Genomic DNA, 21,460 nt, shown 5'->3' with positions numbered 1-21,460 from the left:
ACCTAAATTGCTATACAAATATTGACCAACATATAAATATATATAATTAATATAGGTTCGTGAATCCGAGGCCAACCTTGCACTTGTTCAATGACGTTATATGTATTTTTACTACGAAATACAGTATGGTGAGTTTCATTTGTCTTTTTACCCTTTATATTTTTGGGACTGAGAATACATGCGCTTTTATAAATGTTTGACGAAATAGACACAAGTAATTGAAACTACATTCTATAGTTGAATTATCGAAATCGAATATGCCCCTTTTTATTAAAGTCTGGTAATCTAAGAATTAGGGAACAGACACCCTAATTGACGCGAATCCTAAAGATAGATCTATTGGGCCTAACAAACCCCATCCAAAGTACCGGATGCTTTAGTACTTCGAAATTTATATCATGTCCGAAGGAAGATCCCGGAATGATAGGGGATATTCTTATATGCATATTGTTAATGTCGGTTACCAGGTGTTCACCATATGAATGATTATTTTTGTCTCTATGCATGGGACGTATATTTATGAGAACTGGAAATGAAATTCTTGTGGTCTATTAAAATGATGGAAATAAATGATTATGATAAACTAATGAACTCACCAACCTTTTGGTTGACACTTTAAAGCATGTTTATTCTCAGGTGTTAAAGAAATCTTCCGCTGTGCATTTGCTCATTTTAAAGATATTACTTGGAGTCTTTCATAGCATATTTCGAAGAACGTTGCATTCGAGTCATTGAGTTCATCAACGATTATTATTAAATCAATTTATAGTTGGATAGTGGATATTATGAAATGGTATGCATGTCTGTCAATTTTCGATGTAAAGAAAGATTGTCTTTTAAAAACGAATGCAATGTTGTAAAATGTATCATATAGAGGTCAAATACCTCGCAATGTAATCAACTATTGTGAATCGTTTATAATGTATATGAATGGGTCCTTTCAATCTACCCGTTAAGTTCATACTTAGTAGCTAATATACAATTCAACTACTACAATTCCATAGGAAAAACTGATTATAATAATATATCACATACAAATATTCTTCAAACTTACAACTTCGCTATATTACATATAACATGAAATATAGTACACTATGATACAGGACAGTTTTGAAGATAAATCTAGTTAATACGCAAGTTGTTCAGCAAAGGAAATAAAGACACGTAATTCATAAGTCCAGAAACAAGTCATGCATTTTGGTTTTACTAAGACGACTTCCCATCCTTGGTCTTGTGGAAAATAACCGTTATGACCATTGGCTAGGCAGCATGTTATAATGTCGTCAAAAGAACGAGGGTTTTGTAATGTCCAACAGCCCCGTAATAATCTAAAAAACTTGTTTCTCACCCCAACTACTGAATCCGTCACTTGTGGGAAAGTTTTATTTAAAAGCTGCAATCCGATGTTCTTTTTCTCACTTTGGTAAGAAGCGAACATCACTAACCCATAAGCATAACATGCTTCTTTATGTTGCATGTTAGAAGCTCTTTCTAATTCACGAAATCCTATGTTGGGATATGTTGAGTCAAAATAGGTTCTTAACCCGTAGCGTAAAATTGCATTCGGGTAAAATTGCATTTGGGTTCCCCGCATTTAACGCTTTAAAGAAAACACGACGTAACTTAAAGTCTCCCCAATGTGATATACCCCACCTATCAAAGGAAAGCCTTTTATAAACTAAGGCATTTCTGGAAAGTCTTTCAAATGTTTGACAAGTTAATTTCGCCATAACTAAATGTGTTGATGAATTCTGACCGACTCTAGACAAGATTTCCTCAATCATATCCTCTGGTAGGTCTTCTAAAATATTCGGTTGTCTACCCTTAACGTCCATTTTGTTTTTTTACAGTAAAATAGACAAGGATTAGATTCGTAATAACAAACAATACAAGCAATTTTTACATAGAACATAAAATTACAAGCACACTACAATACATTTATTACACAACATGCTCACACCCCTCTAATCTGAATCACTGGTTTCTTCTTCTTCGAACTTGGTTCTTTTTCCTAATTTTTTTAGGGATATATGATGTTCCTCTAATACGAGCCGTCGTTTTTCACATTGGTTTAGAAAAACCTGGTGGTTTAGAGGTTCCCGGATTATTGTCACGATATTGAAAATACGGGTGTTGACGGTACATATAAAGTTTATCGGGGTCGGAATCAGATTTCTCTATTTTGATGCATTTTCCCTTATTATTTTCTTTTGCCTTATTAAATTGGGTCGGGGTAATTTCTATAACATCATCGGAATCCTCATCAGGATCCGATTCATCGAAAAATTGGTAATTTTCCCAATATTTTGCTTCCTTAGCGGAAACACCATTGACCATTATTAACTTTGGTCCATTGGTTGAGGATTTTCTTTTATTTGACCGATTTTCTGTGGTTCCTACTATTCCCCCCTCTGGAACCTCTTCTTCTTCCGGTTCCTCTTCTTCCGGTTCCTCTTCTTCCGGTTCCGTTTCCGTTTCCTCTTCTTCCGGTTCTTCAGGAACTTGTGAATCTTGCCAATATATATTCGACTCTTCGTTATTATTAGGTGAGTCAATGGGATTTGTGCTAGAGGTAGACATCTGTCACACAATATCAAACATGTTAAGAGATTAATATATCACATAATATTTACATGTTAATAATATATAGTTTCCAACAAAAATGTTAAGCAATCATTTTTAAAGAAAACACGGTCGAAGTCCAGACTCACTAATGCATCCTAACAAACTCGATAAGACACATTAATGCAAATTTTCTAGTTCTCTAAGACCAACGCTCGGATACCAACTGAAATGTCCCGTTCATATTGATTATAAATGTTCCATATTAATTGATTTCGTTGCGAGGTTTTGACCTCTATATGAGACGTTTTTCAAAGACTGCATTCATTTTTAAAACAACCATAACCTTTATTTTATCAATAAATGTTTTAAAAATATTACGTAGATTATCAAATAATGATAATCTAAAATATACTGTTTACACACGACCATTACATAATGGTTTACAATAGAAATATATTACATCGATATATGTTTTTTGAATGCAGTTTTTACACAATATCATACAAACATGGACTCCAAATCTTGTCCTTATTTTAGTATGCAACAGCGGAAGCTCTTAGTATTCACCTGAGAATAAACATGCTTTAAACGTCAACAAAAATGTTGGTGAGTTATAGGTTTAACCTATATATATCAAATCGTAACAATAGACCACAAGATTTCATATTTCAATACACATCCCATACATAGAGATAAAAATCATTCATATCGTGAACACCTGGTAACCGACATTAACAAGATGCATATATAAGAATATCCCCATCATTCCGGGACACCCTTCGGAAATGATATAAATTTCGAAGTACTAAAGCATCCGGTACTTTGGATGGGGTTTGTTAGGCCCAATAGATCTATCTTTAGGATTCGCGTCAATTAGGGTGTCTGTTCCCTAATTCTTAGATTACCAGACTTAATAAAAAGGGGCATATTCGATTTCGATAATTCAACCATAGAATGTAGTTTCACGTACTTGTGTCTATTTTGTAAATCATTTATAAAACCTGCATGTATTCTCATCCCAAAAATATTAGATTTTTAAAAGTGGGACTATAACTCACTTTCACAGATATTTCCTTCCTCGAAAATAAGACTTGGCCACGGATCGATTCACGAACCTATACAAATATGTACATATATATCAAAGTATGATCAAAATATAATTACAATCATTTTTATTATGTTTTAAAGATTTGAGTGTATTAAGTCAGCTGTCCTCATTAGTAACCTACAACTAGTTGTCCACAGTTAGATGTACAGAAATAAATCGATATATATTATCTTGAATCAATCCATGACCCAGTGTATACACGTCTCAGGCTATATCACAACTCAAAGTATATATATTTTTGGAATCAACCTCAACCCTGTATAGCTAACTCCAACATTACTGCATATAGAGTGTCTATGGTTGTTCCAAATAATATATATACATGGGTCGATATGATATGTCAAAACATTTACATACGTGTATATGGTATCCCAAGATTACATAATATATTAAAATACATGTATAATACAATATAAGTTATCTAAGATATGATTTGTATAGATTTGTTAAACATTTCCCGTAGCTGAAAATATCAAAAATATCCAATCTTGTTTTACCCATAACTTCTTCATTTTAAATCCGTTTTGAGTGAATCAAATTGCTATGGTTTCATATTGAACTCTAATTTAAGAATCCAAACAGAAAAAGTATAGGTTTATAGTTAGAAATTTAAGTTACGTGCCAATTACTAAAGAGGTAGTCATTTCCGTTGAAAGAACGACATCTTGATGACCATTTTGAAAAACATACTTTCACTTTGAGTTTAACCAAGATTTTTGGATATAGTTTCATGTTCATATGAAAAATCATTTTCCCAGAAGAACAACTTTTAAATCAAAGTTTATCACAGTTTTTAATTATCCAAACCAAAACAGCCCCCGGTTTCACTACGACGGCGTATATCCAATTTTATGGTGTTCATCGTGTTTCCAGGTTTTAAATCATTAAGTTAGCATGTCATATAGATATAGAACATGTGTTTAGTTGATTTTAAAAGTCAAGTTAGAAGGATTAACTTTTGTTTACGAACAAGTTTAGAATTAACTAAACTATGTTCTAGTGATTACAAGTTTAAACCTTCGAATAAGATAGCTTTATATGTATGAATCGAATGATGTTATGAACATCATTACTACCTCAAGTTTTCTGGATAAAACTACTGGAAATGAGAAAAATGGATCTAGCTTCAAAGGATCCTTGGATGGCTTGAAAGTTCTTGAAGCAGAATCATGACACGAAAACAGTTCAAGTAAGATTTTCACTCGAAATAAGATTGTTATAGTTGTAGAAATTGAATCAAAGTTTGAATATGAATATTACCTTGAATTAGAAAGATAACCTACTGTAAATAACAAAGGTTCCTTGATCTTAGATGATTACTTGGAATGGATTAGAAAGCTTGGAAGTAGACTTGCAAACTTAGAAGTATTCTTGATTTTTATGAAACTATACTTATGGAATTTATGAAGAACACTTAGAACTTGAAGATGGAACTTGAGAGAGATCAATTAGATGAAGAAAATTGAAGAATAAAAGTGTTTGTAGGTATTTTTGGTCGTTGGTATATGGATTAGATATAAAGGATATGTAATTTTGTTTTCATGTAAATAAGTCATGAATGATTACTAATATTTTTGTAATTTTATGAGATATTTCATGCTAGTTGCCAAATGATGGTTCCCACATGTGTTAGGTGACTCACATGGGCTGCTAAGAGCTGATCATTGGAGTGTATATACCAATAGTACATACATCTAAAAGCTGTGTATTGTACGAGTACGAATACAGGTGCATATGAGTAGAATTGTTGATGAAACTGAACGAGGATGTAATTGTAAGCATTTTTGTTAAGTAGAAGTACTTTGATATGTGTCTTGAAGTCTTTCAAAAGTGTAAGAATACTATCAAAACACAACATGTACATACATTCTAATGGAGTCTTTAAGTCTTCGTTAGTCGTTACATGTAAGTGTTGTTTTGAAACCTTTAAGTTAACGATCTCAATTAATGTTGTTAACCCAATATTTATTATATCAAATGAGATGTTAAATTATTATGTTATCATGATATTATGATGTATGAATATCTCTTAATATGATATATACATTAAAATATCGTTACAACGATAATCGTTACATATAAGTCTCGTTTCGTAATTCTTGAGTTAGTAGTCTTGTTTTTACATATGTAGGTCATTGTTAACACACTTAATGATTTATTTAAATATCATTTTATCATGTTAAATATAGTGTATCAATATCTTAATATGATACATATGTATTTAGTAGACGTTATCATAACGATAATCGTTATATATATATCATTTCGAGTTTCTTAACTTAGTAATCTCATTTCTTATGTATATCACACATTGTTAATATACTTAGTGAGATACTTACTCATCATAATCTCATGTCAACCATATATATATGTCTATATATACCACAACATGTAGTTTTTACAAATTTGTAACGTTCGTGAATCGCCGGTCAGCTTGGGTGATCAATTGTCTATATGAAACTTATTTCATTTAATCAAGTTTTAACAAGTTTGATTGCTTAACACGTTGGAAACATTTAGTCATGTAAATATCAATCTCAATTAATATATATAAACATGGAAAAGTTCGGGTCACTACAATATAAATAATAAATTGTTTAACAAAAACTAAAAAAAGAGTCCACTATCATTGGAGTAAAATTAAATTCGTCGTATCATTGGGGCATCCAAACATCCTCTACTCCTATGTCTCCTCATCAATTCGACGATTCCCAAATCTTTCTTTTTATCTATTCTATACTATACCATAAATAATCTCCATGACTCCACCATGATTTTATATATCTGATTCAGTTTTCCCCCAATTTGTCGTGAACGTCACTTGAGATTATGGAGTTTACAAAGAAGATCGATATATTTCCAAATGTTTTACTTGCGTACAAGATTTTTCTAACCGTCCCGGTCACTGTAGCATCTGAAGAACGGATTTTTCAAAATTGAAATTGTTGAAGAATTATTTACGAAGTACAATAGTCAAGAACGGTTAAACGGGTTAGCAATTATAAGTATTGAATATAAATTTCTATCAAATGTAGATTATGATAAATTGATTGAAGTTTTTGCATCAAAAAAAGTACGCAGACATCATTTTAGGTGATTTGTAGTTTCGAACATGTGTATTTGAATTGTATTTGTTAAATAAAAATCGGCGTGGAGATGAACAGCCTAGCTTGACTAGATTCCAAACCACTAAATATTTGTGTTGTGCTATTAATATATTTTGAGTGGGGCATGGAGCATATTTTTGAGATATTGTCACTAGGCATCCAAATTCTCAGGATCGGTCCTGATAATACCCATTAGTTCCAAACAAGTGTGGATGACAAGGGTAAATGAAAGTAGTTTATACTCTTGTTGCGATTTTCCGAAGATAGTAAGAATGACTTATTTTACACCACGAAGGTATAATGATACATTTTGCAGGTATAATGATACATGTTTGTATCTATTAAATGTGAGTAAAGGAGGTTAGTGAGGTGAAACTTATCACTAGTTTAAACTTGCAGCAACTACAATACCTTTCAAAAGCTAAACACAAAATATATAAGAAATGAAGAATAAATAGCAAAGTACATAGGTAAGATTACAGTACTATACAGATTACAGACACAGTACGTACTGTACTTTAAAGATCTTTTAGTGGCCAGAAACTTCAGTTTAATTGTACCTTTTACTGCCCCAATATCTCCCCCTACAATATTCCACCGGCATAATATATTTCTCACCGGACTTCAAAATTAACACCACACAAGCACAACTTATATACTACGTAATATTTATAATTAATAATTAATTAATATTAATATTAATATATGCAATATATCATAAAATAAAATTAATATTAATAATACGACATGCATGAAAATAGATTTAACTAGTCCTTGCTTTTTTGTTGTAGTTACTCATACCAAGGTTCAAATCAAGCTCCAAATCCAAACTTTTGTTGATATCATTTTGGTTTAATTTCATCTTCATAGAAGAAGTACTACTAAACAGTTGATCAGCGGATGTCACTGCATGACATTTATTGGTGGTCCCACTAGTCCCGCAAGATTTCTTTCTGGGTCCCACCGGCGTACACGGGGGAACCACCGACGGAATTTCGAAATTAGTCTTGGCATTAGATCCTCTCATGCGCCTAGCAGCAGCGTCATACGCACGTGCGGCTTCTTCAGCAGTATCAAACGTACCTAACCAATGTCTACACCGTCCTATTTTGTCACGGATCTCAGCAGACCACCGTCCCCATGGCCGTTTTCTCACCCCTCTGTATGTTTTCTCCGATACCGGAGATTTTGGTTCTGATTTTGAACTGGAGTTTGATTCTTTTTCGACGTCGTTTTGGTTAGTGATGATTGTGGGTGTGTCATTTGATGTGTTTTTGCCGAAAAGGATGTGTTCTCCGACGACAGCGGCGATGCCATCTAGGGTGGTGGATGGTGGTTGTGGTGGATTTTGACCGGAGAATGATGGGGTTTGGTGGTTGTATTGATGAGGAAGATGATTGGGTTGGAAGTAGATGTTCATTGTTAAAATTTTAATGAAGTAAATGAGAAAAAGTTAAACAGTAAGATGATTGTGAAGTAGCAGTGTTGTACTAGTTGTGGCATGTTGAAGAGAAGGTTGTGATATATATGTGGGGTTTGCATGGGAACTGACAAATTAATGTTCTTCTACCCCTTGCCTATTGCCTATGTATGTACACACGTATATAATGATGATTGTGAATAATGTTTTTATTACAATATAAGCTTTTCTTAATTAAAAAATATAACAACATAAATACAAACTTAGACTTTCACACAACGAAAATACAAAACTGATAAGACCATGCACTACGGGCCACCACGGACCCCATTGTTGTCTGACAACGATCACAACGGCCTCTGTGCAGCCGTTGTCGATTACCACTACAAGAAAAAACAGAACAGACGTCGACCCTTTTTTGCGGCGATATGAGGTCGCCGCAAATAAGTCACTAAACGCCAAAAAATTCACGTTCTTTGACTGCTTTTTCTGGTCACAGATGGGTCCACCTTTTTTGCGGCGATACTTTTTACTTCTCGCCGCAAATAATTGATAATTTATTTTCTTTTACATTTTCTTTTAATGACAGTCGGTCAAAGAGTTGAATTTTTTTTTTGCGGCGATGTATGTCGCCGCAAATAATGGTTCTTTTTTCCCCTCCAATTTTTCCCGGACAAAAAAATTCCCTCCAAATTGCACCTCGCCGCAAAAAAGTCGCTCCAAATTGCACCTCGCTCCCCCGAAATTTTCACGAAAAATTCAAGTTTCCCTCACTAATAGGCATATTCTGCGGCAATTTTTAGCGGCGATAATCGCCGCAAAAAAAAAAATATTACGCAGGTGTTCTGTTAACAGCCTACACTTTACACCCACTTCACCACCAAAAAACCCTGCGGCGATTTATCTTAAAATCCGGCCAAATCCATCAATTTCCACCAAGTTCCTTCTAATTTCTTCACAAATCTATCATCAAAGTTAGTGATTTTCTCATCTTTTCTTTTTTTTTCTAATTTTTGTTATATCTTCAATTTGTGCAATTTCTTTGTTTAATATGCTAATTAAGATTTTCCAAATTTTTGGGGGTGATTCTCCATTATTAATATTTTTTTTATTCCCGGCGTTACTTTTTTTTATTTTTTTTCATTATTTAAACTTGCTTCTTTAACATCAATTTCGAATTATGTTGTTAGGGTTCTTAGTTTTTGGAGGATAATTGTTAGTGTTGAATTTTAAATTAGGAATTTGTAAGTTTGAAGTTTAATAATTTTGATTTCATGTGTATGTAAGTAATTTGTGTGTTGTAAGTTAGTAATTTGTAAGTTAGATACTTGTATGTTAGTAATTTGTAAGTTAGATAGTTGTTAGTTAGTAATTTGTAAGTTAGATACTTGTAAGTTAGATACTTGATTAGTTAATTAGATTATTGTTAGTTAATTTTAACTTGTAAGCTAATAATTTGTATGTTGTAAGTTATTTAATTGTTAAATAGTTATTTGTTAGTAAGATATTGTAAGTTTAATACTTGTTAAATTGTATGCTTTGTATGATATTAGTTTTGGTATGCTAATTCTTCCCCATTTAAACAGTAGGTCACCCGTCCGAAATTAATTTAGAAATTAATTTCGGATTGTCCCCGTTTTGGGACTGCTTTTTGAATATGTTGTCTCATTTAGGATATGAGTGTGTATATTTGATTTACTATTTAAGAAATATTCGGTAACATTTTCCTTTTGCCCTACGAATATGTGTTTCAGATGCATATTTGGGGGCTGAAGGTAAATGCTGCCGAATTTTTCTTAAATAGTAAATCAAATATACACGTTCATATGTGAGACACATATTCAAAAAGTGGGTTAGGTAACCAACTTGCTACACACCACTAGCCTTAGTTTAACACTTCTAGCCTCTGTATATGTTTGAAAGCCTTTGTATATGTTTGATATTTCATTTGTTACTTGTAACATATATAAATGCAGTAAATGTCAATTGATAAGAGTTGGATTGCTTTGGATCGTTGTTTTAGTGAATTTTGGTCTGGTCTTGACTCGTTCATCGATAGATGTAGCGAACACCTTACTACCGAAGGTGAATGTCGTTGTCCGTGTGAGGATTGTGATAACCATGAATATCAAACACCAAATATCATTAGAATACACATACATAATAATGGTTTTAGTGAACGTTATAAGATATGGAAGTGGCACGGTGAAGAGATCGTTCTGCCACCGCCAATAGTTAATGTCATTCCTGAACCGACAGATAGGTTGCATGATTTACTCAACGATCTTCGGGATGATAGTTTTGTAGATGATCACACCATAGATGATCACACCATAGATGTCGATGAGCCAAGTAACACAACCAGTGCACCACATGCTAGAAACGATAGAATTAAAGAATTAGATAAACTTGACGAGACACCGCTATACGCTGGTTGTCCGATGTCTTCGTTTAACTTTTTAGCAAAGATGATGCATATGAAGGTAGATTTTAAGTGGACCAATACATCTTTTGACCATTTGCTACAATTCCTTAAAACTGCATTTCCTCCCGGTTCTGTAATCCCATCGTCTCACTATGAAGCTAAGAAGAAAATGAGTGAGATCGGGTTAGGATACGAATCGATCCATGTTTGTAAGAATGACTGTTGTTTATTTTGGAAAGAGAACAAAAAACTGGACCGTTGTTCAGTATGTAAAACGAGTAGATGGAAAGATGAAAACACGAGTGGGAAGAAAGTTGCACACAAGGTGTTGCGTTACTTTCCATTGACTCCAAGACTTCAACGGTTATATAAATCAAGTATGACTACAAAAGATATGATTTGGCATGCTACGGGTCAATGTAAGGAAGTTGGTAAGATGCGTCACCCGGTAGATGGTACATCATGGAAAAAATTTGATGCAAGGTATCCAGATTTTGCACGAGAGCCTAGAAATGTTAGATTAGGGTTGTGCACTGATGGTTTCAATCCATTTGGCAACATGTCTAATAGTTATAGTATGTGGCCTGTCATATTGACAACCTACAATTTGCCTCCCTGGCTCTGTATGAAAGAGTCGACATTCATGCTCACACTATTAATTCCTGGTCCTAGATCACCCGGTAAGGACATGGATGTTTTTTTTTGCGACCGTTGGTTGACGAATTGAAAGATCTTTGGTCTGATGGAGTCGTAACAAAAGATTCTCACACAAACAGTGTCTTCACGATGCGTGCCATGCTTTTAATGACCGTTAATGATTTTTCTGCTCGTAGTAGTTTGTCCGGTTGGACTGGCCAAGGCTATTATGCATGCCCTATATGTAATGTCGACACTCCTTGTATACACGTGTTGTCCAAAATTGTTTATTTTGGCCATAGAATATACCTAGAAGAGGATCATCCATTGAGAGATAGTTTGTCATTCGATGGCAAGGTCGAGTCTCGGCCTCCTCCACGTAGAAAAACCAGTAATGAGATCTTAGAACAACTTAGACCATTTTCTAAAAAAGAATCACAACGTGAACCTGGGAAACATGCTGAACATGGGGGGAAAAAGAGAAAAAAGGATCCAACAATTAAGGGTAATTGGAGTAAAAAATCTATCTTCTACGAGCTTAGCTATTGGTCTACTCTTGAACTAAAACATAATTTGGATGTAATGCATATCGAGAAAAATGTGTGTGAAAGTTTGTTGAATACTTTACTAATGCATAAGGAAAAATCAAAAGACACTATAAAGGCAAGACAGGTGTTAAAAGAGTGGGATATTCGTCCAGAGTTGTGGATGAAACCACTTGGTAACGGTAAGGAAGAAAAACCTCATCCTAAGTACTCATTTTCAATTGACGACCGAATTCAATTTTGTCAATTTATTAGGGGAGTTAAATTACCGGATGGGTTTGGCTCGAATTTTAGGAATAAAGTAGCCGACGATAATACCAAAATTACAGGGCTCAAGTCTCATGACCATCATATAATGATGCAACGGTTACTTCCTGTTGGTGTCCGAGCGTACTTAAACCCCTTTATTTCAACCCCGATAATAGAGCTTTCTTCATTCTTTAAGCAACTTTGTTCTCAAACCTTGTCGATTTCTGACATGGAAGACGCCAAAAATCAGTTGATCAACATTTTATGTTCGCTCGAGCAAATATTTCCACCGTATTTTTTTGATATAATGATTCATTTGGTTATGCATTTGCCCGAAGAGGCTATTCAAGGCGGTCCTGTTTACATGAGGTGGATGTATCCATTTGAAAGATACGTGAAAAAGTTAAAGAATTATGTCAGGAATAAAGTTAGGTCAGAAGGTTCCATTGCCGAGGGGTATGTTGCAGATGAAGCCTTAACTTATGCTTCGAGGTATCTTGACACCGTTCGAACAAAATTTAATAAGCCAGACAGAAATGAGGATGCTTCAGTTCCCTCTCGTAAGCATTTCGTCTTTCAGTCAATTTGTAAACCTATTAGTAAAGATGAAGATACAGTATTGGATACCCCAGTTAAGGTCAGTATTGATTGGTTCGTACTTAACAACAGCTCCGAGATCGACAAATACAAAGAGTAAGTGTTTTTTTTCCACCCATGTTTTTTTTGTAAGTTATTTATTCGATGCTCATCCATATTTATCTATAATGTTTTATATAAGTCAAAACATACTAAAAGTGTTCGTATTATAACTTGGATTATTCTCGTGTCTTAAATATGTAGGATGAAATGGTTGAACTTCTAAATGAGCAAGTTGGTGTAGAAAACCCGATGACCGAACTACAAATCATGAACAAGGTATTGGGGTCACACCCCGGATGGGAGCGTGGTATCGGTCCACGCATTTCTGGGTCCCGCAGGTCCGTTGATAGCTCAAGTTCAACTTCAAGTCAACGTTTTTACACCGAGGATGAATTTAATTCAAAGTGGCAATTGGAACGTGAGAAAATGAAAGCCGAGCTAAAACAAAGTTTGATTCCGGAAGTGAAGTCCGATTTAACAAAAGAGTTTCAAAAATCCATGAAAGATGCCATTAAAGATTCGGTGAAAAGTTACATAAAAAAGATGTTCTCGGGATCGGGAAGTACAAGCGGAAAGTCCGGGAGCGGAGAGCCCAAGAAAAAGAAGAAAAAAGCAAAGGGCGGTAAAGGAAAAGAACCAGAATTTACTTTGAGAGACGAACCGTCGGATGATTCGGATGATGGTCCGGGAGATGGTACGGAAGATGATGATATTGGAGAAATAAGCAAGGATAATAACGCATGGATGGAACAATATTGATACTTTAGAACTTTAAAACGTTAAAACTTTAATATTTGTAATTTGTATAATTGTTCACTTTTGTAAACGTTTATTGTTCTTTATATATTGTTGTTCGTGTTTATTGTTGTTTTGGAGTTATATACGTTGTTATAGGTGCTATTAAACAGGTTTCAGAAAAACGCCCAGAATTCTGTATGAAATCGGGCGGGATGCTGTAAATACAGCAGAATTCTGTCAAAATCATCAGGTATTTTTTGCGACGATAGTCGTCGCAAAAAATAGACTTGATTTCGCTGGTAGTCGCCGCAAAAAAGTCGCCGCAAAAAAGAATATGTATTTTCTTTTCTTTTTTCTTATTAAATAGTGGGCCCCATTTATGACCGCCGCAAAAAAACGACGCAAAAGATTTTAGACGGCGACCTTACGGTGACGACCTTATAAACGGCGAAGTGTCGCCGCCAAAGATTTTTTGCGGCGAGGAACCCCATTTATTGCGGCGATTTTCATCGCCGCAAAAAATGTTCTTTCTAGTAGTGTACTTCGTCGTGTCGTGGTGGGATTGAACCACGAGAGAGACAACGGTCGGCGAGGCTATGTGACGCAGTTTGATTGTACGAGGCAATGTATCCGTTGGGGTATGTTGCTGTTTGAAATAAAGAATAAAAAAAATATTACATATATAAATTCAATAAAAATACCACACTTTTATATACATTTAAACACACTCATTTTCTTTTTCATCTTCATCATTCTCTTGAATAATATTATACAAATGGATAAAGGAAAACAAGTTGAAGAAGAGTACGAGATGTTAATTACGTAATGGAATGAGATTCGGATGATGAAGAAGTCGTTAAATTCATAAAACTTGCATACGAAGTCGAAACCTTAGCCGAATATTAAAAAGAAAAAATACCACGAATTTATATTCATAGAGATCGTGAAGGTGCTGGGGAACATTTATGGAATGATTAATTTTCTTAAACACCAACTTTTCCTTCGAAAAAATTCAAACGCCGTTTTCACATGCGTTGTCAATCATTCAAGCGAATCTTAGGTGATAAAACTCAGGCATTTTCCAATGAAAATTGTCCCCCCTCACTTTTTATATTTTAAACAAATAAATGATGTAGTTGGTCGAAAAGGACTAACAATCTTTATTCAAAAGATTACATCAACTATATGTTAATTGGCATGTGGTGTTGCACCAGATTCTCTCGATGAGTATTTGGAAATGAGTGAAACCTCATCTTTTACATGTTTTGAAAACTTTTTTCATTATGTAACTGACTTATATGGTAGAGAGTATTTGAGAGAGCCAAATGCTACCGACATAGCACGTTTGTATAGTGCTCACGAAGAGAAACATGATTTTAGGGGGATGTTGGGTAGTATTGACTGTATGCATTGTTAATGAAAAAATTGCCCTAATGCGTGGAAAGAGTCAATACACTAGGGGTGATCAAAAAGGGCCAACGGCCATGCTCGAAGCATTTGTTTCACATAATATGTGAATTTGACATGCGTTTTTTGGTATGACGGGTTCATTAATGTTTTAAATAATTCTCCGCTTTTCGATTCATTTAAAAATAAAAATGAATCCGCACAACCTGTATCATTTTATGTTTTTTAGATTAGAACTTATATTTTGAACAAAATATAAAAACGAAACTTCGTATTGTTGTCCCTATATACTACTCCGTAGTATTTAACACAGTCACTACTACTCCTTGAAAAGTTACTGTAGCGTTATAACTATATATCGAGTTTAATTTATAAATACTTACTTTTAAATTTTAAGTAGCTAATGTAAAATTGTTTTCCCAAGTACATCCAACAGTGACGATGTTGTGACTAGAGAATAAGCTAGGTATTTAGTTTGAAACTTAAAAACTAAAAAATTAACTCTATTATTAATTTTAATAAACTTTTTACAATTATTATTAGCTAATGTAATTAACTCTATTATTAATTTTAATAAACTTTTTATAATTATATTTAACATATAATTGAAATAGAATTATGCTGTATATACATATACATAAAGTTTATAAAAGTGGAGCAATTTATTAAACACAATAATAATCATATAATTAAAAAAGATAAATAAAATTTACTACGGAGTAATAGCTAACTTTAATTTAGTTAATATTAATTTAATATAAAATATAAATAGTAAAATAAAGGAAACGGAAGAAAGATTTTCTGAGTAGATTACGATAGGACCCCATAATCCATCAGCAATAGTCATTACCTCCTAAAATGACATAAATATCCCCTTATGGTCCTTCCACTGTAAGTTTATTTCAAAGTGAATGGATAGGGTAGTTATGGAAATACAAAAAGATTGATTTGAAGGGTGTACATAGTCTCTCGAGAATGTGAACATACCCCAGCCGTTGATTTAATCGAGCATCACGATTGCGTAAGATAAAATGATTTCTGTCGTTTTGACAGTTTTGAAAAGGAGATGATTTGCATTTAACCGGGGGAATTTTCAGGTGTGATGGAGGTGCAGCGAAGAAACCGTGGGGTTGAAGACAAATGTGTGTGAGGTTTATTTGATTTACTACTAGGTTATGTATACATTGGTGGTGCAGGAGTTAATTTGGATCTATTACTTGTCTCTGTCACCCATCTCAGTTGAAATTAAGTCCGTAGACATCAACATGTAATTGAAAGGAAGGTGATTCCTACGCCATTAGTTTTAGCTATACACCATCAAATATTAACTATGTAATTGTTCTACGGACTTAATGTTTTAATACACATTTGATGGTGTATAGTTAAAATTTAATGGTGTACGAATCAGCTGTAACATCCCGTCTTTTTTCGTTTACTTTTCCGTTTAACTATTTAAATTCCGTTATATGTTTATGACATCCCTCGTTAATACGCGTTTTTAAAATATCCCGTTTAGGTAATTAACGCACCCGCAATCGAACTAGAGGGACCATTGTTGCCAAGAGAGCAAAGAGGTGACTAGGTCAACTAGTCAACCCTTCACTCTCACCCATTCATTATCTCTTTCATTTTCCCTTTTTCTTTAATACTTCCACAAAATCTCTCAAACACCAATCCAAGAAATCATCATCTAAATCCAAGCTAGCGGGTGTCTTGCAAAACAAATTACATATTTGGAATCCTTGCAACTTCCTCTTCGATTCCATACCGATTTCATTACATTTGGGTAACTTTCTAAAATCACTAGATTTTGTGTTCTTGATGTTTTTAACTTATAAAGTTGTTAATTAGTGTCTATGGCTCAAGTCTAACATGAATATATGATTTATATGTTCGATTTTGTTATTTGAAGTAACTAGCATGAACATAAACTTTGGTGTGTTTGATTTGGTGATTTGGTTGATTGAATGATGTTAAATGCCATAAATGCATGTATTAAATGTGTTCCTAACATCACTAGCTTCAATTTCATGTGTAGGTTGCTTGAGAAAACTCCATAAACTTGATTAGTGATTTTGGTGAATTTGGGTTAGGGTTTGATAAGCTTGAAATGAATATTTGATGCATTGAATGCCATGATTTATTGTTAGTAAGTAGTTAGTTGTATTGTATGCTCGATTACCTACAAAACGGCATGTCGTATGTATGCATTAAATGTCCGAATCATAAATGTGCACTTATCAAATTTAAGTATTAAATGCGTGCATTAATTGATCATTTACTTTGGAAAGCCGATCGTTACAAATTACATTTTTGGTTGGTGAAATGTATTTAGTTGTGTTCTTTGTCAAATTACCATTCTAACGATATAAGATACGAGTTCTAAGTATTAGCGGTTTGCGAGTTATGCTTGAAAGTGTTTTGAATTGAGACTTGGACATTTGAGACTGACCAGGTACCAGTTCCCGTGTATTGTCGCGGCGTGGCAATCCTGGGTCGCGGCGCGGCCTAAGCCGTGTTCAGGTTCTGACCTACATGTCAATTATATGAAAAATGTTTGGCACCCTATGGACCTCCGATTCACATGAGAGTTGTTCTAACATGTTTATATATGAATAAAAACCTCAGAAAAATAGTTCGGGACCCGACCCGAATGTGTTGACTTTTTCGTTGACTTTGACTGACCAAAGTTTGACTTTTTGTCAAACTTAACCAAATGATTATGCAACCTTCCTAACTTGTTTCTATACTTGTATTTTGCATTAAACTTGACAATTTGATTCACATGCTACATAATCGAGTCGTAACGAGCCATAGGACTAATTGAACATCTTTGACCTATCGTGTTTACCGTTATTGATACGACCTATTTGTTTAGATCAAGACTAGCATTATCCTTCGCACACGTTACTTTGTGAAGTACTTTTCATACGTGCACTCAAGGTGAGATCATAGTCCTATCTTTCAAACAACTTTTATGCTTTAAACTATGGGATGAGAAACATATACGTATCATACTTTTACACATTGAACACAAGTACGAAAACGAACATTCCACGTACGGGTTTGAACGAAAATCCTCAATTCAATTATCATTAGTTACACTTGCAGGGTGTAAACGTGAACTTATATTATGTGATCACATGGGCTTGACGAGCCTCATTCGTACGGTTCGCTACCTTTAGCGGATGAAATATATTTTCGGGTCTAGTGTATGTTCTAACACTACGCAAAGGGTGCAAAACAGTTAAGTTTGATAATTGGGTGCCCGCGAAACAAATAACAGCTTTGGAATGTAAATGATTTAGATAATCATATTATATTAAATCTTGTGGTTCAAATGCAACGTTTACTAAAACACCTATGATTTCACCAACGTTTTCGTTGACAGTTTTCTATATGTTTTCTCAGGTCCTTGAAAGCTACTTGATACATGCTTCCGCACTCTTTTTGATACTTGCTTGGATGTCGAGTATAAATGCATAGTTGGAGCGTCTTTTGACTACCTTAAATTGTGTCGCATAGGTTTCATTCGTACGTTAAACTTTGTAATGTAACTAGTCTTTTGAACTACATTTGTAAACTTGAAACATCCTTTTACTTATGAAATGAATGCGACATATTTTGGTCAAACGTCATGTTAAAGACTTATGACCACGTAACGGGACCTAAGTAGTCGGCGCCGTCAAACATGATTTGGTCGGGTCGCTACAGATGGTATCAGAGCGTTGGTTGTAGGGATTTAGAGTTCATTGGTGTCGACCCCGAGTCATAGGGCACATTGGTGAGTCTAGACTACAACCGGCATATAGACTTGAAGTAGGGATTACTTGACTACTTGTGCATTACACTCGAACTCGTCTATCATATCTAATTCTTATTCAATCTTAATCTCACGTTACTTGATTTAATTGACGCGCCACCTTGACTATATGAATTAGTGTCGAATGCACATATGAATTAGGGTAATATAATTTCCAGGATTATATTACGGTGACTCATATGAACATTCCGACATTATGACATAAAGAATTTAAGGCGAGTCAAGGAAAATTTCTCTCTATCCTTATTCCATATCATGGTTAGTATTATTAAGAATACTAATCAACGGTATTCTTGTGTTTTGAAGGAACAATGCCTCCTCGTCGTGTGCCACACCATGAGACTCCCGAACAAGCACTACAACGAATGATAGCCACCGCCGTGGAAGCGGGCATGGCCGATCACTCCTCCAACAATAACAACAACCACAACAACAATCAAGGGGCCGGTAACTCAAGCGAAGGGTGCTCCTACAAAGCCTTCATGGGGTGCAAACCTCACACTTTTGATGGAACCGGGGGACCGGTTGTACTCACTCGATGGTTCGAACAAACGGAAGCCGTTTTTAGCATAAGCGGTTGTCGAGACCAAGATAAAGTCAAATATTCCACCCACACCTTTACCGGTATCGCCTTCACGTGGTGGAACACGTATGTACAATCGGTGGGTACCGATGAAGCTCACGCCCTCTCTTGGGCCGATTTGAGGGAAAGGATGATCGTCGAATTTTTCCCTCGCGAAGAAACCCGAAAGCTCGAACAAGAGCTAAGAACTTTAAAGGCGGTCGGAAACGATCTCAAGGCCTACAATCAACGATACGCCGAGCTATCCTTGATGTGTCCCAACCTCGTGAACCCCGAATCTCAAAGGGTTGAACTCTATATGGATGGTCTTCCAAAGAGCATCAAACAAGGAGTGATGTCATCCAAACCCGCTAACCTACAACAAGCTTTGAACATGGCCCGCCAATTGATCGAAACGGTTGACGAAATCGTAGTTCTGGCTCCTAAGGCCGAGGATAAATCGGGCGGCAACAAAAGAAAATGGGAAGCCCCCAATCAAGCAACAACTACAGCAACAACTTCACCAAAAAGCCTTTCACCTCCGACGCCAAGAAAAGTTATGGCGGAAATAAACTTTTTTGCAACAAATGCCACAAACACCACTATGGTGAATGTAGCAATCTATTTTGCCACCGGTGCCAAAGGGGTGTTCATGTGGCCAACGATTGTAGAAGTGCCGCCCCCGTCGCTCAAAAGGTGCCCAATGCACCAAAACCGGGTACTTGTTATGAATGTGGCCAAACGGGCCATTTTAGAAATGCATGTCCAAAGAAGAAAGCCAACACCAACACACGCGAACGAGCTTTCAACATCAACACCGAGGAAGCCCGAGATGACAATGAATTAGTCACGGGTACGTTTCTCCTCAACAACACTTATGTTACTTGTTTATTTGATTCGGGTGCCGATAAGAGTTTTGTATCCAACACTTTGACTCATTCTTTTAATACTCCACCACGTCCACTAGATACCACTTATACCATTAAAGTGGCCAACGAAAAACTATTGAGTGCCGACACATATTACCGGGGGTGTACGTTAAACATTTTGGGTAATGAGTTTGAAATTGACTTGATACCCATGGAACTAGGAAGCTTCGATGTAATAATCGGTATGAATTGGCTAGCCAAAACGAAATCTCACATCCTTTGTGATCTTAACGCAATCCGAATTCCTATCGAGAATGGTGAACCTTTGATCGTCTATGGCGATAAGAGTTGCACCGGACTCAACCTCGTTTCATGCATTAAAGTTAGAAAACTACTCCGTAAGGGTTGTTTTGCGATCCTTGCTCACGTTAAGAAAGTCGAGTCCGATGAGAAGCACATCGATGATGTGCCAATTGTTAGTGACTATTCCGATGTATTTCTCGACGAATTGCCGGGTCTTCCACCTCATCGACCGGTTGAATTCCAAATCGATCTTATTCCGGGAGCCGCGCCCGTAGCACCTGCACCATATAGACTCACTCCATCTGAAATGCAAGAATTGCAAAGTCAAATCCAAGAACTACTTGATCGTGGTTTTATCCAACCTAGCCATTCATCTTGGGGCGCTCCGATTTTGTTTGTTAAAAAGAAAGACGGATCCCTACGAATGTGCATTGATTATCGTGAACTAAACAAATTGACGGTTAAGAACCGATATCCTCTTCCTCGCATCGATGACCTCTTTGATCAACTACAAGGGTCTTGTGTATATTCAAAAATCGATCTCCGCTCGGGTTATCATCAATTAAGGGTTAAGGGGGAAGATGTCTCCAAAACCGCTTTCCGAACTCGTTATGGTAGCTATGAATTTCTTGTAATGCCATTTGGTCTCACTAACGCACCGGCGGTGTTCATGGATCTTATGAACCGCGTGTGCAAACCGTATCTTGACAAATTCGTTATCGTGTTCATCGATGATATTTTGGTCTATTCAAAAAGCGAAGAAGAACACGAGGAACACCTCCGCCTTGTGCTTGAACTTTTAAGACAAGAATGACTCTATGCCAAATTCTCCAAGTGTGAATTTTGGTTAAAGGAAGTTCAATTTCTTGGTCATGTTGTAAGTGACCAAGGTATTAAAGTCGATCCAACAAAAATCGAAGCCATTAGTAAATGGGAGACTCCTACTACTCCTACTCACATTCGTCAATTCTTGGGTCTCGCCGGATACTACCGTAGATTCATCAAAGATTTCTCTTTGGTTGCTCGTCCTCTAACCGCTTTAACTCACAAGGGAAAGAAATTCA

At 35.5% G+C, this 21,460-nt stretch overlaps 1 protein-coding gene across 1 annotated transcript; it reads right to left on the bottom strand.

The window, feature by feature from the left end:
• Positions 1 to 7,543: 7,543 nt before the first annotated feature.
• LOC139847136 (ethylene-responsive transcription factor ERF084-like) lies at positions 7,544 to 8,200 on the bottom strand. Its single transcript, XM_071836753.1, has one exon. The coding sequence runs from the start codon at positions 8,198 to 8,200 to the stop codon at positions 7,544 to 7,546; it is 657 nt and encodes a 218-aa protein (XP_071692854.1).
• Positions 8,201 to 21,460: the final 13,260 nt, after the last annotated feature.

Source organism: Rutidosis leptorrhynchoides, chromosome 5 (assembly GCF_046630445.1).
Source record: "Rutidosis leptorrhynchoides isolate AG116_Rl617_1_P2 chromosome 5, CSIRO_AGI_Rlap_v1, whole genome shotgun sequence".
Taxonomy (NCBI): domain Eukaryota; kingdom Viridiplantae; phylum Streptophyta; class Magnoliopsida; order Asterales; family Asteraceae; genus Rutidosis; species Rutidosis leptorrhynchoides.
This window is presented reverse-complemented; position numbering and strand designations above follow the sequence as displayed.